We start from the raw sequence: 23,341 nt of genomic DNA, 5'->3' as shown, positions 1-23,341 counted from the left end.
ACAGCTTAAGAAACAAATTCCGGTCTATAAATTGACGATAGTAGGTAAGACACGCATGTTTTATTACGCTAGACAAACGTACGTGTAATTCTCATCTCTTTCACACAACTATCTGCTGAATAACGAAAGAAGAAATTATCTTACCCCATTCTTTTCACAGACTCCGCCTGCGTTTTTAAGGTCACCAGTCCACGCTAGACCCAATGTACCCATTTCAAAGTCTCGGTACGTGAACATGTACGCTAAACAAAATGCGTCGTAGTCTTCCTCTGAAAATAATAGTCATAATCAACGTAATTTTTCTCCCATGGCAAGTTCTTGTGTAATTGTTTAGGAAGGTAAACAGGCATACGACTTTTTTTTTATCATTTTAGTCGATATGGATTCGAAAACGTAGAAAAATGTAGTCCAATAAATTTGCGTGGCGTGAAAGTAAAATTTGGTCCTCGTTTTTCGCCCGACTATTTAAGAAAGTATTTTCGTATTATAGACATTAGTATAGTAGTATTTTAGACATTAGTAAAATACTCCATAATAAAATCTAAACATTTTATTTAATAAAATTGAAATCCTTCAAAATATTTTATCAATATCATGTTAGAAATTTCACCGTAGACGAAGAAAAATGCAAATTGTAAAACGTACCTGAGAAAAGCTCCAAGTATTTCTCAACACCATAGTTGTTGGGAAACCTGTAGGCGGGGTCCTTCATAGCGTCTAGCGTGTGTACCTTTATCCGTTTGATCATGAACGTGATGTTGTCTGGCTTGCCATCTTGGTTGAAGTCTGTAAAAGGCAATCACATTATGTTTGTATGCTCAAGGATGTTAGTGAAAGTAACACAAAGTAAATTTCATTTTCTAACCTGTAACTTTATAAATAGCGTTGACTTTCTGTACATGGCGAGTCATGACTTCTATACAAGCTTCTTCAGATCCATATCTTTGATAGAACATGTGATCGGCTTGCAAGTAGACTAGACAGGTGGTCTTCCTCGGGTCGACGGTTGCTCTTTTGTTGACATGTCTACCGTCGTCACTTCCGTTTCCACTCAAGACTGTATATCCTACGGGCTCCTTCTTAACAATATCCTTACTAACGGTTACGACCCCGGCTTTCGTCTTTATCACTTCGACGTGCGTCTTTGGCTTCGACGGTCTCGTTTCCTCAGAATCGAGCCGGACTTTAGTAATGAGGTTACTTTTATCGATTTTAATTTTCGGCTTTCTCGTACTTAATTTTTCGAAATCGCTGTTACTAGTATAAGGAAAGTCTAAGTCTAATGGTAATTCGGGATTTTTCTTAGGTTCGTCGTCCTGCATCTCGTCTTCTGGAAGCCATCGTTTTTTGCGTCTATGTATTTCTTTGTTTAAGTCTTCTGTGTTGTTGAGTGGGTCATCTAGCGTTAGGTTGAATAGTTCCGCTTGGCTTCCGTGTAGTCTTTTGAGGTGTAGTTGGTGCGAGGCGCAGGGCGCGGGCTGGCCGTCGTTGGGGTGGTCGACGTCGGAGCGGCGGTACACCACGCTGTGCATGGAGGGGTGCGAGGCGTCGTAGCGGGAGAGAGGCTCCACATAGTACTCCTCGGTGGCCGTCCAGATGGTGCCGTCGAACAGCCCGTCCGCCGTGATCACGCCGTACACCTCCGACGTGTCATCATCTGGAATAAAACATTAAGAAATATCAGTGGATGATTTCCCACAAATTGATCTATAACATACAAGATAATCATGCAAATCCTTATCCTTACTGTAATTCAAACACGGATAGATTAGCAGGCAATTCGCTTTCACACAACACTAACTCTATCTTCCCATGATAGCTTATTGAATTATCCTCCCACACATGAGAATATACTTCAAAGATACATACAAGCTCACATAGGCGTGTAGATGTGACTGCTGTGGGTAGGCGTACTAACTCAATAGGTAACTCCAAATTATATTTAAGGGTGGTATTCCACCTGTCCAATTTCTTTGTCCAATGTCATTGCGTCTCATATTAAGCAAAATGTGATACGCAATACACATTGGACATAGAAATACCACCCTAACGTAGTTCCCAACAGTGGCGTAGCGTGAACTAATCTAGCCGTGGGCGAAATCGCATCTGCGAGGCCCTTTTCTTTCACTGTGCCCGAAGGGGCCTCGCACGAGGCCCCTCTTGGAGCGTGAGGCCGTGGGCGACGGCCCACTTCGCCCACGCCTAGCTACGCCACTGGTTCCCAAAAGGAATAGCTAAACATTATTTGTCCATGATTAATTAAATTGGTGGGAGACCGTTCACTATTCCGAAACAACCTTTGAAACACAAACGGGCCTGGGACACTTAAACAAATGGCAGGCGATATTTTATGAAAACTAATTCGAGGTGCAAAGAGCCTCGGGCATCCGAATGAATAAAATCACAGCCTGCAGTCGCAGCCGAGGGATGGAAACCGCTCATAAATAACGGTAATTACTACCGCACCTTCCTATTTCCCCTTCATTCATTCCCTGATAAAAGGAAAAAAATCAACTAAATGTTAAACAAGCTCTCTCGAAAGCCCTCGTAAGAGGCAGGATTTCTAAGAAACGGTTTTAATGAGGTTTAATGTCTTCGTGGATTTTCGGCTCTGAGCGGGCACTTCAAAGCTTCGCGGAACGCCTCGCTGAAACCAGATTAAAATAAACGGGGTCTGTAAAAGGTCATACGCAGTTTGCACAGGACAGCCTACGAGGCTCCTCAAAGAGTGAACACGTACAAAAATACGTAAATTGCGCATATTTTTATAAGTCGTTCACCGAATAAAAACAGGTCAAGTGTCTGAACAGGGTGCACATTTAAAGGCTTCGTCACACAGTCGCGTTTTCCTGGCGCAGCGTGAGCGGGGCGCGAGTATTTTATATGTAAAAGCGGCGCGCCCCGATTACGCGCCGCCCGGAAAACGTGCCTGTGTGACGAAGCCTTAAAAGGGGAACGGAAACCGAAAAGTGTTTATACGGATACGGAAAATAACCAATAAGGAACTTCAAGGAGCATTAACTCAATTAAACTTTTGAATTAATTTCATCAAATTAACTTTGTCTCCGGAAGCCAGATGGGTCTCGGCATATAATTCTGTTTTATTAAGTTAGTCACAGACTGTTGAAGTTTACTGGGATCGTGTTTAATTGGTAATTTCGGCAATTTGGGGAATTTATATAACTGACTTAAGATCGCTTATAATCCATCAATTATTTAATAAAACAGCCAAAAGTCTTCGCCTCGCAGTAGAAATTATTTATTTATTAGGCCATTAGAGTTAACAAGATGACTCATTATGAATCAATCGATTCTGTATTACCTACTGTGTTTTATTGTGCTGTTCTGTTTTGGGTAGCACAATGCGTTTTAAGGTGTAATTATAATTAACACAAGATCTTTCACAACGAATACATTTTATCAAAAATAGAGGACCAAAAGTATCTAAAAAGTATAGTGTGTAGGTAGATAATGTCGATAGAGTCTGTGGGGAAAGAGAAGAGTCGTGGAATGTATGGGGCCCAATACATTCCACGACTCTTCTCTTTCCGAACAGACTCTATTATACGTGCTCTTCAAACACTGACTGAGCAACTGTTAAAATATTTGTCTTTTATCCTATTAAATGCTATCCCTACAAATATAGCACACCTAAACAGTTTTTCTAATTTAGCAGTAGGTAGCTGAACTTTTAATTTTAATTAAAAGAAAACCCAGTTCGCGGCTATAGACCGGTTTGAGGAAACAATTTAATTTCCGAGTCCAGTCGTTCAATTTATGAAAGGCTGAAATAAAAAGCTTAATTGGAAAGTGCCATAACGGGAGTTTATGACTGATGCTCCAGATATTTTGAACGGGGTAAATTCTAGAAAGACTTAGGTACATCACGCCCCGTTAAATAAACGGTAAATTGTAAAATAAAATGAATGGCTATTAATAACAGATTTTTTTTACTGACTCGCAATCGATTCGTAAACTGACGCCAAAATAAACATAGTAAAGAAATAGAAATATTTGTAATACCATTTATGGAAATTTTTACTTGGAAGTAGTTCTCTTTCATATTTAGTACAAAATATATCTAAATTGCAGTACATACATATCTCAATATTTTATCATTATCCTTTGTGAATTTTATGCGACTGCCAAAGAAAGGTTATGTTTTTACTTTATGTCATTCTGAATAGGCACCAATTTAACTTCACTTGATGGGAAATGACGATAAAACCAAAGATTACTGGTTCGATAATATTTCAATTAATTCTTGCCTTGAAACCTACAAAGACAATGGGCGCAAATCCCATTCCTTAGCATTAGAAAATCTGAAGTAAATTGTTTAAAGCGAATAATTTTTATAATATATCATCTAAACAATGACAAATATTTTTGATTTTATTTATAAGTTTTTATTTTAAGTGTTATTTATTATGTTTTAAAAATCAAGAATTTATTTATATTAAAAAAAAAAAACAAATGACAACGTACACTAAGAACAAGTTGCTGCTAATAACGCCTTAACGTCTGATTTTACAACGGCAATTAATTCAAGCATCATTATAGGCACTTACTATATGTGAGTTTTGCAAAAAAAATAATTAAAACCATGGCTCTAGAAAAACCTTGTGATATTTAAATAACGCTGCATTGAACGTTGCCCGAGCATTATCTATGCAACATGTGTGCCTAATTGCCACCGCATTCTAGTTCTAAAAGAAAAAGTGCAAATTAATTCAAACTAGCAATTTACCCCCTTAACTAGCTTCCTCGGTATAACTTCCCCGTTTAAACCCGGCATTACAGAACAATGGATCTAATAAATAGGAGTAAGTACGGTCAACATTAAAATAACAAAGGAAAACAGTAATATTATTATTATAAATTAATGGGTACGCGGGGTATTTCCTAATAAGGAACATGATAATATCATGTTCCTTATTAGGAAATACCCCCATGATGATATGTTTTTAGTTAAATTCATCCACGATTGCGCGTAATTAGGTAGGTATCAAAACTAATCTTCTTCTTTGTGTTGCCTGGGTGTTTTCATTCTTCTATGAAGATAATTTGCCTCAGACCTGTGATATTTAAATAATTGGTCCATAGTTGGGAGGCTTTTAATAGGACTATCATTTTCTTCTATTAAAAACAATTTATGTACCAATTTATTTACTGACACCGTTTTTGGTGCCTGAATAAATAGACCGATGCGAGATTTTTGTACTACAGTTGGGACCCAGATTTGCGGTATTTTTTGTACAATAGTGTTTTACTAGTTTTACTACAACTAATACAGAGACATAGACGTAGATTTACTACCTAGTAATTGTTCTTTAGAAATAAATACTAGGTGAATATTGTAATCAATTCCTCGTGCTCGCTCTTACAGATTTCTTTAAGTACAATTGTGTACACAACACACTAAGCAAATACGTTTTGTTTTGACTACAATTCTAATATTACGGATCCATTGGATTGGACCCATCCCCAATCCCAATCAACCTGCCATCGGATCGGACGTCCCTTTCAATGTTTGAAATACCATCGACTTGGGCTTTTGCGGCTGATATTACAGTAAGTTATACACAGTTTATAATTGAAGGTCTACATTTCAATCGTGTGAAGTCGCGTCGACTCTCCATGTAAAAAAGGGCTTAAATGGCTGTGCTTTCCTATTAGGATCTTCTCTTTTAAATAAAGACTAGTGGTAGAAGGGCGCATGAATTGGCGCAAACGAGCCGCGGCGCGGGATACGTGACTGGCTTTTGTTAATAGTTCCTAACTAGGGTTGCCACAAAGAGCTTTCAGTAATGAGAAAATACTACGTAACAACGTTGGCCATTGTAAAAGCCAAGTTTAATTGGCAATCTATTAACACAATAGCCTTTTCGAAGCTGTTCTCGACGTTTGGTGGTGCTTTCTGAAGACCAAAAGGGTTAACCCGTTAACCAATTTGACGTATTTGGAATAAGAATTAATTTTAATCGAAAATGACTAGTCCAGGATTAAATGTTAATCTTAGTTGCTTGTATTGTACCTTCGTAATAACAATGTATAGGTTCGTCGTAGTGGCATGATGATGATGTTTGATAATAACTATCCCTTTGTCTTTCCTGGGGTCTGAAACTTTTCAAGATGGTGGAGCATTGGGGTTCCACTTGGTCTATAGCTCAAAGAGACCCTAGTTTATTTACAGCGACAACCCTACTCGGAGTCAGCCAAGTTGCATAACTAATGTTTATCAGATGCGGTGAAGTGATTATGTGAATTCTTTTCATTGTGTTGCTATCTTCGTGTCCGTGTATCGCTTTAATTGTGCACTTAGTGATGAGCTGCGGGAACGTTCCCGTAATGTTCCCATATAAGAGGACACTGAAGTATAACAACATAGAAACAAATTCAAATCTGTGTTTGTTTGTTATTTGTTGTTCTAATTAACAGTACGCCCAAGAGCAATGAGAACTAAACTCTGTTTACAAATTTCCATAGAAAATATATACGTATATTCCTTCTCGATATTTTTCGCTACAACAATGAATTTTTTGTGTTGTCAATGCGTCTACATCCCTGGCCTTAATTTTTTTTTAATGTTGCTTTGAAAAGTTAAATGGCGAAATTGCTATAGATTTGGCTTTTTAGAAAAACATTAGAAGAATCTTACATTAATGCACATCCCTAATTGTACTCCCTGTCCACATAATCCGACCATAATTAACGAAAGGTTACGGACGGCGGTAAACAAACCTGAAACAATAGAACCATCTTTGATTAGCATCGATGGTGTATTATTTTCAAGTAAACTGACGTTAGTCGGCCGTGGGAACTCGGCAGCTGACGTGATATGTTGCACCGATTCATTACGAATGAAAATTAGTACATTTTGCACAGAAATTATTCCAGTAACTACCAGGTATTCCTTGCTTTGTTTATATTTTCCATAATCTGCTAAAGTTTAGCAGCTAAACGCTATATTTGGAATTGTAATAAAATAACGTGTTACTATTGATTGTGTGCGCACATTGGTGATCATAAGATGGCTACGGGATATAGGATATTGATGCCTCACCGCTTTATCACCTACGAACTTTACATTTTGCCACATGGAGCGCATATTTACTTTAGTTCCCCTAGCAGTAGCACGTTCTCACTTAACCAATAAGCCAATAGTTTAAAGATGAGCTTAACCTCGTAAGCCTGCCTATGTTCAGACTGAATTATTTAGAGGCTGGGCGCGTTAAGCCTATGCGTATATCTGGTACGCGCTATGCCATCAGATATGTGAATTCGAAGTAACCTAGAACAGCACTGGCCTGAGAGGATTAGTAGGTAATCATTTTATCCCCTCCAGTAAATATAGGTAGCTCGCTAGACTGTTGAAAATTTCTTCCACTTTAATCAAATGTAGCATCCGAGCTCACATCAAAATCAAATAGATTTGAGTTTACAGAGCCTTTTTAACGGCTTCGAGAAAGTGTGCTGACAATTGACACAAACGCTATTTTTTGGATTGCGAATCAAAGGTTTCCACATTGTTTCTAAGCTACGCATTCTTAGTCATATGCTGGCCACAGGAAGCTGTAAAGTTAGCAAAGAAGCTGTAGATATTTCACAACGATCTTTCGGACACTCGCTGCATGGTCAAAGTAGCATTGTATAGACTAAGCCGGATTTGCAGAGCTCTCGTTCGCCAGTCGTTATTTAACGGACACAATAACCCTCAGACGTTCTAGTAAATACTCCGTGGAGCAGCTCCAGTTTATCAAGAGTGGCCAGGCTCGAGTGTAAATGCAATCCAATTTTGTTGGGTTGGTATTCCGCTTTGGTTGTGTACTATCTACTCCTTTGAAACACTGTGTAATCGGAAACAAGATAAACCATCGTGAACCTATTTAATTAGCAGTAGCAACACAATATTATAGTGGTCAAATATGAATTCGAAAATGGTTTAGAGCATAGAAGCGCGCGATGTCCACCTGTTATACAGGAAAATAAGAAGACGAAAGATAGCGTGGGAATGACGCCGAGACAATAACCTTCAGGTCCAAGTATATTAAAATGGGTTGAGTAGGTATATGCGATAAGCGATCGACAGCTTGCCAGTTTCCGACTAGGCATCCTTGTATAGATTCTAATTCTAACACAGTACACATCATCATCATCACCTACGATTGTATAAGAGATTGACAGCCTCCATTATCTGGCGTCTCTAGGTCCTTATTCGTCATAATGAAACTGATAACTGTTACCGATCTGGTGGCCAAATTTATACTGGTTGGATTGAGGCGAAGCGTTGAGCCGATTTGAATATCGCTCCCGGAGATGGTTGACAAACTTCCGAATGGCTCGTTCAGGACGGTCGCGTCTTTGCGCAACGGGTATTGGAGTGGTCGGACGATCAAGTATATTCAAACTTTTACTTTAACGGACTTGAGGCGTCGCCATTTCAGTTAGAGAGGAGCAAGATGGGGTTCTCTACGAGAGTTGGATAAAGTTTTCACAGGTCAATGCCCAGGCCCAGTTTAGTTTTACCTATCCTGTGATAAACATCAAAATAACATTTGTCCAATTTCCCGCCCAATGTTTTTATAGGGTGTCAATGGTACCATGCACTGCGTAATTGCGTATGCAGTCATACTGTGTCCAAAAACAAGTTTCCCCCAACGGCCGTCGCGGTTCTGTCGCATATATGGCGTGCCGACTGCCACTTGAGATTGCTAATTCGCTGAACTATTCGTCTAACCTCGTTCCAGATTCGATTCCCTGAGACAAACTCCGAGCGAGGCTCTCTCCATCGCCCGTTCGCATTTGAAAGAGCTATTTATTATGTAGGCAAGAAGAGTCTGGTCTAAGCTAAGTCTGACCTACGTGACAAGCGACATAAACGTTAAATTCCTATGACAATAAGTTTATAGTGGTTCTGCCACATTTAGTGGCATTGCTAGGCCTGGGTGAAGCGCCCGTTCGCCCACAGCCTCGCACATAAGAGGGCCCCCACATGAGCCTCCTTCCTAATACACACTGAAAGAAAACGCCTCGCAAATGCGACTTCGATGACGGCTAGATTAGTTCACGCAACACTACTGGCCGCACTTAGCAAAGTTAGTTTTCACGAACCTTCCAGCTTGCCCGTGTAGACCTGCGCCGTGTAGTCGAGCGGGCCGGCCGACGAGTGGAACTGCGCGCCCTCCGCGAACACCGAGCTCGTGTCCGGCTTCAGGAGCAGCGTGAAGTCCCTGCGAACAACAAGTCAAACAGTTCAATTAACCATTTACGAGGATGGCTAAATCCTGGTCACGGCACCAATTGAAAATACTTGAGTTTACGATTGTGTATCAGCGCGAGAAACGTTAGGGTTTGTAATTATCAGACGTGCATGTAAGGGATCACATATTCCGCCCGAATTATAATAGAAGTGGATATGTTGGTATTAGGTAATGAACATTTTTTATTATAGGACCAAACTCAAAAACTTTAACAAATAAGGTTGTTTAGACAGAGTGTCCTACAAATACATCCCTTATCATCAACATATACTCTGAAACAACAATTTCACAACTGTATAATTACTTCATAAATAGAAAAATATTACTTTTTTAAATCTATCTCCTATAAGAGGCGAAAGTTTCTATGAGAATCAGTCATTTTTGAAGTTATCCCGAACAAAACGTCACACCGACGCCCGTTTGTCTAAAATGAGTAATAGCTACTGGAAATTACGTCTGTTAATAACTTTGGAGTTGCGATCTGCAAATGAGGATGGACGGTGGATGTGGGCCAACTTGCTTTAACTTACTCAACTTAGTAATAAAACTTAAGCCGTCTGATACTTTGTTTCCATTTAAAGGGCTCCGCCTGTTAAGAGGCATCATGCGTTCCAACGACTTTGACAAGTTTTTAGTTAATATTCCCACAATAAGAATACTTACGTACTTGGGTTTAAAACGTTGTTTTATTCTCGTTACTTCTTTACTTGAATTATGGAAGACAGATAAAAAATTCCAATCTATTAGTTTGCAGAAAAGTTATGTCCAAAAACATTTTTCTTTTGCTGGAACTGTCAATGTTAATGCTATATACTCGTATCTCGAAGATAGCGAGTGTTAAAGTAAATACGAGTATAGAACATATTTAGTCAAACACCCTTATCAATATGATATGCCAAAAAAATGTGGGATACAGGTAGAACTTCTATCCATGTCGTAAAGATCATTAGGACTAGGTTGCCCCTTAACACGACGGCGTCGATCCGACCTGAATGTTCGGGCATTAAGGAGTTGAGAACTTGCAAGCGTCTCGGGGCTTTGTCCTTGTGTTAATACTTATAGACAGCGGGTTTGAAACGTTGTTTTATTCTTGTCACTTCCTGTTTTACTAACCATACGACTTAGGTATAATACCTATAGTTTGTCAAAGGACTGTCTCATTTCAAACATAGACAGATAGAATCATACTATCTTTGTCATACACTAGTACTAGCACTCAAAAGAAAAGGATGAGTATAGTTTTCCTGGTTCTTACTGACTGACAAATTGGTTTGACCAACTATAAATAGCTATTGTACCTACATGAAAAAGGCTGTAAAATTTCTATGCTTTTTATTTCAGTTTTTTTACCTGCCAGATGAAAAATGAGGAGTACTGTTTTTCTGGTGTAATATATATTATGAACTTTTTAGACACCCAATTTGCCTATACAAATTGTACAATAATCACTGTCCTAAAATTCTTAATATAGGTACAATCTCTGAAAGAAATTTTAGGTAAGTAAATCTGTCTAACATGGAGATGTCGGCGGCAGATCGTAAAATCGGCCATATCCAGATATTCCTAGGCATACGTCGCTAGGCAGATCATGAAATGCCGGCGTTTCATGATCTGCCTAGGAATATCACCCCTTGAGTTTGCACGATATGGCTGATGGTCGCGCTAGGCAGATCATGAAATGCCGGCGTTTCATGATATGCCTAGGAATATCACACCCTACTTATTTGATATGCCTAAACGTCGCTAGGCAAATCGTCAAACGTTGATGTTTGAACGATATGGCTGGTAGTGGCTAGTCAGATCATGAAATGGCGGCGTTTCATGGTATGCCTAGGAATATCTCGATATGGCCGATTTTACGATCTGCCTCCGACAGAGACAACACGAATCATGGATGAAACGAATTATAGCATAAAACGTAATCTATGGGTTTAAACGTAGTATTAAAAACCGGCTAAGTGCGAGTCGGACTCGCGCACGGAGGGTTCCGCACCATCAACAAAAAATAGAGCAACAAGCAAAAAACAAGCAAAAAAACGGTCACCCATCCAAGTACTGACCCCGCCCGACGTTGCTTAACTTCGGTCAAAAATCACGTTTGTTGTATGGGAGCCCCACTTAAATCTTTATTTTATTCTGTTTTTAGTATTTGTTGTTATAGCGGCAACAAAAATACATCATCTGTGAAAATTTCAACTGTCTAGCTATCACGGTTCGTGAGATACAGCCTGGTGACAGACGGACGGACGGACAGCGGAGTCTTAGTAATAGGGTCCCGTTTTTTTTTACCCTTTGGGTACGGAACCCTAAAAAACATCTTTGAAAGAAAACATTGGCCGATTCTGTATGAGATGTATTTACATTCGTTTTAGTTGTAGTATTTATTTAATCAGCCAGTATTCTTTTTTTACTTCACTTTTTAACAACCGACAAACTACTTATCTATAGTCCAAAACAAGTCCAAAAGCTCCGAAGTCCCAAATATGGTCCTAAATTAACTCCAATATATTCGTTCAGGAATAATTATTATTTGAAAGTCGCACTTAGTCGACAAATGATTTTTATCAATTAAAGAAAAGACTCGGACAATACCAAAAAAGAATATTGGTATCTACTGATTACGTAACGTAACGTTACGTAATTACGTGTTGAAATTATGAACCATAGTTGTAATAGGTACTGGACAGTAGTTGGGTGGTTTTCAAATCAAAATCAAAATGATTTATTTAATTTTAAACCGTTACATATTTTACAATGGCTGGTGTCTCCCTGTAAGTTATTTACAAAATAACCTGTGCTAACTATTACAGTCTAAGTACTATGTATACTTATTAGTATTATACTATTCTTATAATTATGTTCCTTAATTATTATTTGTGTGTGTGTGTGTGTGTGTGTGTGTGTGTTTTATGGAACTTATTAGGCAAGAAAACGTTTTCCGAAGTAAAGACAAGTAATTGCCTTAGATCTCGCCAACTTCCCCGGGATACGTAGTGTTTTAATTGGATTACCTTTTATTTATTATGTCGTCGCGCTACTGCCCTCATACAACTTAATAAAGTCTGGCTAACTTCGTTATATGACTCGCCCCGTCTAAATATAGCTACAATGTAGCTTCCTCGGACTTGGCTTATCCTTGCTTAAGAGAACCGCCGCCGCCATATAATGTAAGTTACACTGTAATTTTAAAACAACCTTCTGTAATAACATGAAATTTGACAAAACTAAATACATTATAAAACTTAAAATAGTCTTAGAAATAAACTTTTGAATAAAAAATGCTCCCCAGGTTGCGTGTTGACATGAACATTTAAGTAACAAATATGTCTTTGAATTATTTGTTGTTAGAAATTGTAATACAAATAAATTAGAGCGATTAGAAGTTTTAAATACAAAACTCATGTCGTCAATGTTCTATTCAGTTCGGGCCAACAACGTCGTTTATTCACAGACTGGATTTACCAACTATTGATCCGCGATTTCCGTGTTCGGTCTCCATAGTCTGTCTATACTAATAGTACCTACACCTAATTAATTCGTTAATCAAGTAAGGTATCCGATTGCCACACAATAGACGTACGAAATATCGCTGAACCAATTTCACAACAAAGTAAATAGTAGGGTTGAAATAATTATACGCTTCGTTGAGCATATTATATATCTATAGTTATTTACTATTACCTTTTCCAGAAACTGTATTGCCAATATAGACAGTCAATCTAAATTCATATAATGTTGCCTGAGGGGCTACCGCGAAAACCGAAAATCGCAAATGCGGGGATCTTTCTCTTTTACTCCAATGAAGGCGTAATTAGAGTGACAGAGAAAAAATCCTGCAATTTGCGAACTTCGATTTTTGCGGTAATAGCCCTTAGGCTGTGAGCACTGTGAGTATTAGGACTAGTATAGAGTTGTGGAGTTCTCGAGAACGTTTTCCAGTTACTATAGGATACATGCTCGAGTGAGAACGTTTTCCATACAAAAGGGAGAGCGTTCGCGAGAACGGGACAACTTTAAGACTAGTATAAATAGATCAACGTCTACTTTAAGGTTTTATGTATATTCGGACGGCTACTGCAGCAGCCTTTCTATTGCAGCGTTACTGCTGCAGTGTTGATGTTCACGATGTCACTATCTTTATTTCCTAGTTTATTGAAGGATCGAACGTTCTATAGGTACGTTACTGCAGTCGCCAATGGAATATAATCTTAACTCTAGTCTCTAATAACCTATTAGATGACGCTGCGACCCATAGACCTGAGACATTTCTAGTAGAAATGTCTCGTAGAAATTTTCTACGAGTCTAGTCAAGCACTAGAATTTGAGGCCAATTTAATTAAATAGTGACATCAAAATGATGTCTAAATGATGTGAGTCGACCGTGCATCTCGCTCGCACCAATACATGTACGGACAAGTACGAGCGAAATACACGCGCGACCGGCGCGACTGACGTTATTTTGATGTCAGAATGTAGGTAAGTTTGAATTAGCCTCCTTATGCCAGTCTTTATTATCAACTTATCTATCTATCCTTGCTGTGAAACAAACGCACGTTTCTGCTCCAAGGCAGTAATTGAGTTACTGTATTTACTGCTATTGTTTATGATACTGCCCGAACGTACTTTTATTAGATGAAATACAAAGAAAAGAAAGAGAAAATACGTGGATAGCGCACAGCCGTGGCTTCGCTCACATTGGCTTTATTTGATGGAATCCGAGCAAGTTTGCCGGTAACGAAGTTAGACCAAACAAATAAGAAGTTGTCTCTCTGTCTATGGTAGGGTTGCCATAAATATGTACGTCGGCGGGGATATTTTAGCTAAAGTAGAGTAGTTAATAAGCTAGTTTTACGGTTTAGCTCACGTATCTTTTGTCACAGACATGGGCTCCAACAGCATCCTGTAGAAAAAAAACCGGCCAAGTGCGGGTCGAACTCGCGCACGAAGGGTTCTGTACCATTACGCAAAAAACGGAAAAAAATCACGTTTGTTGTATGGGAGCCCCACTTAAATATTTATTTTATTTTGTTTTTAGTATTTGTTGTTATAGCGGCTAGCTACTTCAACTGTCTAGCTATCACGGTTCATGAGTTAGGTACAGCCTGGTGACATGCAGACGGACGGACGGTTTTTCAATCCTTCAAAAAATATCCAGTTATTACACCCAAGATTCAAACCGGAGCACGTCCGACAGGGGAAACCTAGTCTAAGAATGTAGTCGTCTGGGTAATAATTGGAAATTCTGGTATTCCATCAATGGATATGTCAATGTAAAATATTTGAAAAGTTGTGGGAAACTCGAATGGCTTTATTTGATGGAATCTGTGTAAGTTTCCCTGTAACGAAGTTAGACCAAACAAATAAGAACTTGTCTGTCTGCCGTCTAATGGCCCCTCTACACGATGGGCCAGCGCCGGCCCCTCCAAGAATGAGATAGCAATATCACTTGCTCCCTCTAACGCATAAATGCGTCCCTTGGAGTGGCCGGCGCTGGCCCATCGTGTAGAAGAGCCATAAAGATGTACCGCGATTGTTATCATTCCCGACTGGGAATGGAAAGCTATAGTTTTTCACCATATTTTTTATGGACCTTTTTATGTTATTTGCAGCAAGCAGCTTTAAATAATAGCTTAACAGAACATTATTAAGAAAACACAGTTAATTTTAACAAAAAATAAATAAACAAAAAAACTAAAAATAAGTTTTTTTTTTAATTTATGTCACTTTCTAAGCTATGTGGGAAATATTCCTAGGAACAAGAAAATCAATCTGAAAGTATTCCGCGTCACATTTACCGTCTAACAGCATTATGAACACTTGTGATGTTGATTCTTTGGGAACCGTGAAAATGTTACCCTCGTCCCATCGCATTTGGTTAATAAGATGCCATTTCGATTAGGCTTATGCAGATGTTTCGTAAACAAGAGCGAGTAAACCTTATAAATGCAAAGCTAGGTCATGGTAAACAACATTGTATTTTTAAACTGAAATATATGACATAAAGGTACTAAATATAAGTTTTTGGCAAAAATTTAATTTTTGGTACACGCTTTTATCGCTGACTGTACTTTTCTTATGACAGACAACTAATACTCATCGAGACAATTCTAAAAACCCCTAACACAATTAGGTTGCGTTGCTTCATCACAGAGTTCCTATGGCCACCTCCTGTCTCAATCATCAGATCAGCTCGGTGGTACCATAATATTGCATTGTCACCCGACTTACATGTGTATGCAAAATTTCAGCTCAATCGGAAACCGGGAAGTGGATCAAATTTAACTTGCAAGATTCCATTACATGTTAAGTTACATACAGGTCGACCTAATAAAAGCGTGTTAAAAATACCTACTCTGTAAGTATAAAGGGCTCTTTGACGAGTCAATACATTTACAGTGACATGAAAATACATACCTAGCAATATTTATAAAAACATATAGGTAGATTTTGAAAGTAGTTACTTCTATAGGTTTACTTACTCCTATTACAATAGTGCACATGTCCTTGTTTAGATTATTCAGAAAGAAAACGCCCTTTACATGAAACAAGCAGTATTAATGTTCGCGAAGCACGTAGGACGTTAATTATAATTTAGCACCTTACAGTTGAAAGTAGAGACAATAAAATAATAAAGACTGTCTAAAATTTACAAGATTGCCTCAGAATGCGGCGTCTTATCGTTGTTTATGTATGTATTATGTTTATTTGCTTTTATAGCAGTACTGATATTCCAAAATATAACCACCCACTGTATCTCCTAAATGCAGCTTTTCGTATTTTTCCAGTCCGCTAATCTAATGTTTTATACATTTAAGCCGGTCGGTCGCACTCATAAATACGTGATAACTGACCTTTTGAATCTTTATACGTAAGTGTCATTCTATTGCTACTCTCTGGCTGCCACTAGTTTGGCACTGACATAAACGCTATCGAGAACGTAACTTACTTTCTATGCACCTCACTCGTACTCGCATATTAGTGCGAGCGAGATATATGTATAGAAAGTAAATTACGTAGACGTTAGCGTATATGTAAGTTTTGACACTGTCAGTGACTCATGGTACGGATACTGTGGTCCGGCGATAGAGTTGTTAGACGATGGTGGTGCAACCATCCAGTCCATTTATACCAGTCTAGCCTTTATCAGTTATTTGTCTCTGCCTAAAGTGTATTAAAATGTAGAAGAGCAGGGCCGGCGGTCTATAAATCAGCCATAACACTGATATATGAACGCCGAGCACGTCACCACTTTATGATTTTAGTTAACTCGCGAACTAGCACCTGCTTTAAGGATAGATAAAAGTACGCAGTAAAACGGAGCAATCTCAACTTTCCACAAGCTAAGTATCTGCGAGTAAGTAAACTTGGAAAAGTTATCGACAGCTACAAACTACCGTTCATGTATCGTGTTTGATGTATTGATATCCTTACACTGCTTTTACATATAGTCGATAACTTTCGAATTCTCTGGATACGGTATGATCCGGCTAAGATAGGTAATTTAATAATGTCATAAAACAGCTCCTCTTAGGTACTAGCATGGAAAGGTTGCACAACTCTTGGAAAATGGGTTTATCTTGGGGTAAAAGATATTTCCTTAAAACGTAATACAGCTGTGCACAAGTAATTTATGTGAAAAATACCATAGTACAACGGGTTACCTACGTAATTTTGTAAAGCTACGTTTTACAAAAGTGGCCTGACACATCCTACCTATTTATAGCACTCTGGGACACTCAGAGTGAGTGTCCCCAGACTAAGTCAGTATATCGTGTATATCCATCTGCTCAGCGTCGAAAACTTGGCCTAAACTTCACAAATTGTCGGGTCTCTTTAAGCCACAACCGGGAAATACAATTAAACTTGCGGCCAGTTTTCCATCCACCTGACCCCTTTCTGACCCCCCTACCCCTCCCTGGGTCCTCATGGGTCCCTGGAGATTCCCGCTTGACCTCTTTGAGATACAATCGAATCAAAGATATATGGGCCTCGACCGCTTATTGGACACCTCCGCGATTACGAACGGTCCTCTAAACATCTTTTCAATCGGAATTAATTGGATTATATGTACGAATACAGCTACATCAAAACATACATGACACATGTATTTAACTTACCTAATTAAATTATTGTGTATTGTATTTAGTTTTAAATATCGAGTGTAAGCGCCTGGAAAATCTTATTTTTTCTGGTGAAAATTATTAAATACGAAGCAGAAAGTTCATATTACATTGAGAAACTTTACAGACCTCAACCGAATCTAGTTGAGATATTTATATAACAATTATTTCAGTATGTAAAACCAAACTTACACCACTTATCATTCTTATCGCCCTTATTTTCTATCATTTCAGCTAAAACTCGCTGTTCGTCTGAGCATTTTCACATTCTTCGCGAAATAGATGAATAGGTAGGTACATGAACGACATGTGTAGTGTGATTTTGGACAATCGGCGAACTCTTCTTTAATTTTCTAATAAGGAGCAACTTTACTCAACTCTAATAGTGCGCTTGCCTAGGTGTAAGCGCAAACCGGTAGTTATTAAATTCCGTTGTTTGTTTATATACAGTGGCTACATAACACTGTGTAATCCCGTTCACACAGGGGCACACGTAATCTCAAAAGCTCGGCTCCATGCGATTAAAATTTTAATGTAGACACGACCCGTGAATTAAACTTTTATAAAAAGGTGTGACACATTCACGAACCAATTTACTTTGAAACGCTGATGCCTCTCGCCGTTAATTAAAGCCACAAAGGATTTCAAATGTTACATGACTAATATATGTCCGGTTTTCCAGATCTTGCAGAAGCTAACAGTAGATAATGGTTTAATTTTGTGTTTTTGCAAATACATTTTTTATTTTTTTTATTTGTGTCGAAGAGAGGCCGTTATTAGGCACTAAAGACTGATTAAAGTTTAGATTATGATGATTTTGTGTAAGTACCTTTAGTACTTACTTACTTTACCTAAAAAAATCTTTTTTAGGGTTCCGTAAGTACCTCAAAAGGAAAAAACGGAACCCTAACTCGTCTGTCTGTCCGTCCGTTTGTCACAGCCTATTTTCTCCGAAATTACTGGATCAAATAAGTTGAACTTTGGCACACATATGTAAGTTTGTGACCCAAAGATGGACGTGTAACGTAAATAAATGAATTTTAAATATGGAGGCCATTTATGGGGGGTAAATGAGAAAATTAAAAAATAAAGTTTTTCAAACTATATCGTGTTATACTTATATCAAATGAAAGAGCTCATTGTAAGGATCTCAAATATATTTTTTTATAATTGTAGGATTAATAGTTTAGCAGTTATTCAATAAAATAGGCAATGACCATTCCCCCCCTTATCTCCGAAACTACTGGGTCTAAAATTTTGAAAAAAACACACAAAATAGTTCTTTACCTATAGATGACACGAAACCCTATTAGAAATGTGCAGTCAAGTGTGAGTCGGACTTAATGCACGGAACCCTTGGAACGCGAGTCCGACTCGCACTTGGCCGGTTTTTTTAATAAAAGGAATTTAACAAAGGCACATTGCAATTGCAGTGAACCTGTATCGCGGGGGTCAAGGTCATCACGAGGTACCAATATATAATATAAAGCATAATTTACATGAAGGAAAAAGGAGTGTGAACTTGTATATGTATGTGTGTAAGCTTGTTGTGAGGAGGAAGGAAATGTGAGCGAGAAATAAGAGGAAAAGTTAAAGTAATGTAAAAGTTTGTTTGGATTTACTTTTAGGTTTAACTATAACAGATAAAGCTTCTATTTTATGGTCCATGGAGCTCACAAATCAGTTTAAAATATAAAGGAAGCAGGCCTGGAGCTTTTAAATCGAGGCTAGCAGGAAGTAGAAAATGAAATGAATATATCTCTTACGTATAATGTCATGTTTTCACAAAACTGAAATAAGTTTAAGAAATAGCGTTCTTTGTATTAAAGCTGCAACAGTATTTATTATCTAGCTTACTGAACTTGTATTCATAAGATATTTACTTTAAGAAAATATTTTAACGTCCGTGTATGTGTGGTAAAAATTCCAAATAACTACCACGACACCTATTGTTGAATAATTTTACGGTTTAGACTCACTTGTTGCTAGTCACTCGCGCGACATCGACATATTGTCGCACAACAAGTGAGTCTAAACCGTAAAATTATTCAATGTTAGTATGTCTCACATCACAACAGTTTAAATTCGACACCTATAGTATTTATTTCACATCAAGCTTCTGTCCGCATCTTCGTCATGTCTGTGAAGTTGGCATATCAAAGTCTAGTAGATCATGTATTTATTCTAATAGCATGCACCATAGTTCTAGAGTACCTGATATTTTTTAGCAATAGTTCTGGCGTTTTTATTTTCTCTGCGTGGAACGACGAATGATGATTGATAAAAACTATATATCCTATGTCCTTTCCCGTGCTTTAAACTATCTCCATACCAGATCTAAATCGGTTCATCGGTTTTAGCGGAAAGACGTAACAGACGGACAGACAAAAGTTACTTTTGCATAATGTCGGCGACAAGATATTTTAAGAGCATCAGTACCGAAAATAGTTCTCTAGCCTGTAAAATATTGCGAACTCGGGAACGCTTTAAAACCACAAAAGTGGCAAGTACCCGTAAACGCTAACTTTCAAAAACTTCAGCCTGATTGTGAACTCGAAGACAAGCGAATAGCTCCAAGGGAACTTGCTAACGAAATTCCAGTGCTGCAGTGTTATTGAATGGTAAGTAGTGTAATAGTTATTTTCGATACAAGTGCGAAAAAGAGGAAATTCGAAACGAGTGGCGATAAATTAAAACACGACCGAAGGGAGTATTTTAAATCGACACGAGTTGCGAATTACCTATTCGCACGTGTATCGAACAACGTTTTACAGTACATATGGCACTTTAAAGCTTCGACATACGCACGCAAAGTGCTATTTTGCGCACTAGTGCGGAAAAGTAGCCCCATATGTACTGTAATAGTTATTTACGATACAAGGGCGAAAAATAGGAAATTGACACGAGTTGCGAATTGCCTATTCGCACGTGTATCGTTCAACGTTTCACAGTACATTATTGCCCTTTAAAATTTTCGACGTAGTAATGTGCTTATTATAGCACCTGGTGTCGTAATAGGAAAATACACAGTTTACAAGCAGCATAAGTAACAGTACCTAACACACTAGAGTCGGACTAAGTTAACTCTGCATGCTCTGGCATTTGAAATGACAACTTGTGAGATTTGTGAGAATGTTATTATTAATGTAAAAATTCTATGAAAATATGACTTTTATAATGCAACTCCCATACTTCGTTCCGTTTAAGTCGGTGCAGAGTTAGCTTAGATGGACTCTAGAAGCAAATGAATTGTTCAAAATTTACATAGAATATGTATTGAAATAAATGAGTTACTAAAAATATAAGTCTTATTCGATCGCAAACGCAACGCAACGTCTGACTTATAGCTATTTTATGTCTGTTATTTTATTAGTTGAGACACTTGAGACATCGTAAAGGAGGATAAGCAAGTATTATTTTTTTAATTATATTTACGTAAAACCGATTATGAATTATACTTGGTCAACCAGATCTTGACAGTAGAAAAAGGCGGCAAATTTGAAAAATGTAGGCGCGAAGGGATATCGTCCCATAGAAAATTTGAATTTCGCGCCTTTTTTTACTGACAAGATTTGGTTGACCAGCTATATGGACGCCGTGTAGCTGTTCTTGACATAACCTGTGGCACGCAATTTAAATTTTACCACCGGCACCGGCTTTTTATGTCTTTATTAACATTCGCGATCGGCACTTTACGCGCGTCCGGAACGTCTCGGCTTATAAACGATCTTATATGGCGCGGCATATTGAAACTATAATACGAGTTCAACAGTCCTAGTTCAAGGAATAACGATATTTTTATTTACGAGCCCACAGTGTCCCAATGCTGGGCAAAGCTCCCACTCTTTTTGTCACGTATTTGACGTATTCTGTGAAGTCTTTTTCAAAAGCTTGTAACTTGTAGTACAAGCGGATGTCACTTTTTGACAGCTTTTGTTAGATGGACTTCCACTTGTATTACAAGTTACGAGCTTTTGAGAAACCGGCCCCAGGGCTTTTGCATAGGGCTTTTGCAATATGACTTTTATCCCAATACCTGCCCAAACTTTGGGTAAATACTATGAAATATAACATAGCACTCTTGAATAATAGTATTTGACTTCTCATAATTATTCAGAAGCGTGACCTCACGACGTGGAAGTAAATAACTATCCGGTGGCGAATGCACTAGTCCCAAAACGCACTATTAGTACACTCTAATTTCGAAAGCCCCTCTTCTCATAAGAAACTAGGCCCAAAATACCATATTTCCAAAAAGGCTCATTCTCGATTTACACGAGAACCATTGAGAACTAGTCCCAAAATACACCTTTCCCAAAATACCCCAAATTGTGTTCACCTGTGCGTGGCGTAATACTTTATTCTCATAATGCGTAGGTCTCAAAACACTCTAGTTCCAAAATACCCTATTTTTTTGGAATGTCTCTTTGTGACTGCTTTCAGCCGTAATCATTACCCGTTTGATGCCTAAAATTTTTTTTTCAAAAATAGGATTTATTTAATTATTATTTTGAGCTATACAGGGTGTAATCGTTAAGTGTTGCTCGGCGATAGTTCCGTAAATATAGCAGATATCAGAAAATTTCAAATTGATATCGAAAGTGCATATAGTGAAAGTGAAGGGCAATATACACACGAGTGTTTTAATGCCTGTGTTGATAAAGCAGTGTATGGAACTATCATAATTAGGTGGGCGAGAAACTACCCTCATTTATGGCATTAAATAATTAAATAATTTTCTGATATCTGCTATATTTACGGAACTATCGCCGAGCAACACTTAACGATTACACCCTGTATAGCTCAAAATAATAATTAAATACGTAAATCCTATTTTTGAAAAAAATATTTTAGGCATCAAACGGGTAATGATTACGGCTGAAAGCAGTCACAAAGAGACATTCCAAAAAAATAGGGTATTTTGGAACTAGAGTGTTTTGAGACCTACGCATTATGAGAATAAAGTATTACGCCACGCACAGGTGAACACAATTTGGGGTATTTTGGGAAAGGTGTATTTTGGGACTAGTTCTCAATGGTTCTCGTGTAAATCGAGAATGAGCCTTTTTGGAAATATGGTATTTTGGGCCTAGTTTCTTATGAGAAGAGGGGCTTTCGAAATTAGAGTGTATTGACTAATAGTGCGTTTTGGGACTAGTGCATTCGCCACCGGATAGGTAAATAAGTATCGGTAATGTAATTTCGTAGTTAGAAAGTTTTAAAGAACATTTTATCCCGGGAAATGAGTCTGAAAATTCGGGGCAGTTGTCTCGCAGGTGCTAAGTAGCTTTCACTTCATTACTTCACAACTCGTAAGTACTTTGAAGTTGTCACAAAGTTCAGAAGTATAGCGATATTTGATTGATCTTTTGTGTATTACATAGTCAATAGTCAGATTTAACATTTTTACCACACCAGCTCGGAAAGGCTTACTTCACTTCAAAAACTGATAGCAAAGTTGCATTTCATTCACATGTGAGGCAAAGTAATCAAATGGAAATTTTGAGTTGTTTTCTTATGTTTGCTGGTAGAATTGACTTTTAAATGATGATTTTGGATGATAAATAACACATTCATTCGGATTTGATTAGATTTGATTTTGTTTGATATTTTATATTTTATATTTGCTTCGGGTTGGTGTGGTGAAAAATTTTGTGTTTCACTCGGGGGCAAATTTTGTTTAACCCTCGTGCTTTGAAACCCTCGCAAGGCTCAAGATTCCATTTTTCGAATCACTCGCTACGCTCGTGGTTTGATTTTAGAATCTTTCGCTTGCTCGAGTATCAATATTAGCACGAGCGGTTAAACAACAACTTTGCCCCCTTGTAAAACAAATAACTATTTCTTGTAAAGTCAGTTAACATCTTCGGCATTTAAATATGTAAAATATCACTGTGTTGTTCATAAAACTATGATCACCATCAAACTGACTCTAATCTTATTGAGAAAAACACAAACAAC

General features: G+C 38.0%; 1 protein-coding gene across 1 annotated transcript in view; it reads right to left on the bottom strand.

Moving 5' to 3' along the window:
* LOC134649371 (uncharacterized) overlaps window positions 1–23,341 on the bottom strand; it is a 385,348-nt gene that overhangs the window by 7,101 nt on the left and 354,906 nt on the right. The window contains exons 3-6 of the mRNA XM_063504092.1: window positions 9,112–9,230; window positions 866–1,657; window positions 646–786; window positions 145–269 (exon numbers count right to left, since the gene is read on the bottom strand). Coding sequence (XP_063360162.1) covers window positions 145–269; window positions 646–786; window positions 866–1,657; window positions 9,112–9,230 — 1,177 coding nt within the window. The remainder of the gene's footprint in view (window positions 1–144; window positions 270–645; window positions 787–865; window positions 1,658–9,111; window positions 9,231–23,341) is intronic.

The sequence above is a fragment of the Cydia amplana genome, chromosome 7 (genome assembly GCF_948474715.1).
Source record: "Cydia amplana chromosome 7, ilCydAmpl1.1, whole genome shotgun sequence".
Classification (NCBI taxonomy): domain Eukaryota; kingdom Metazoa; phylum Arthropoda; class Insecta; order Lepidoptera; family Tortricidae; genus Cydia; species Cydia amplana.
This window is presented reverse-complemented; position numbering and strand designations above follow the sequence as displayed.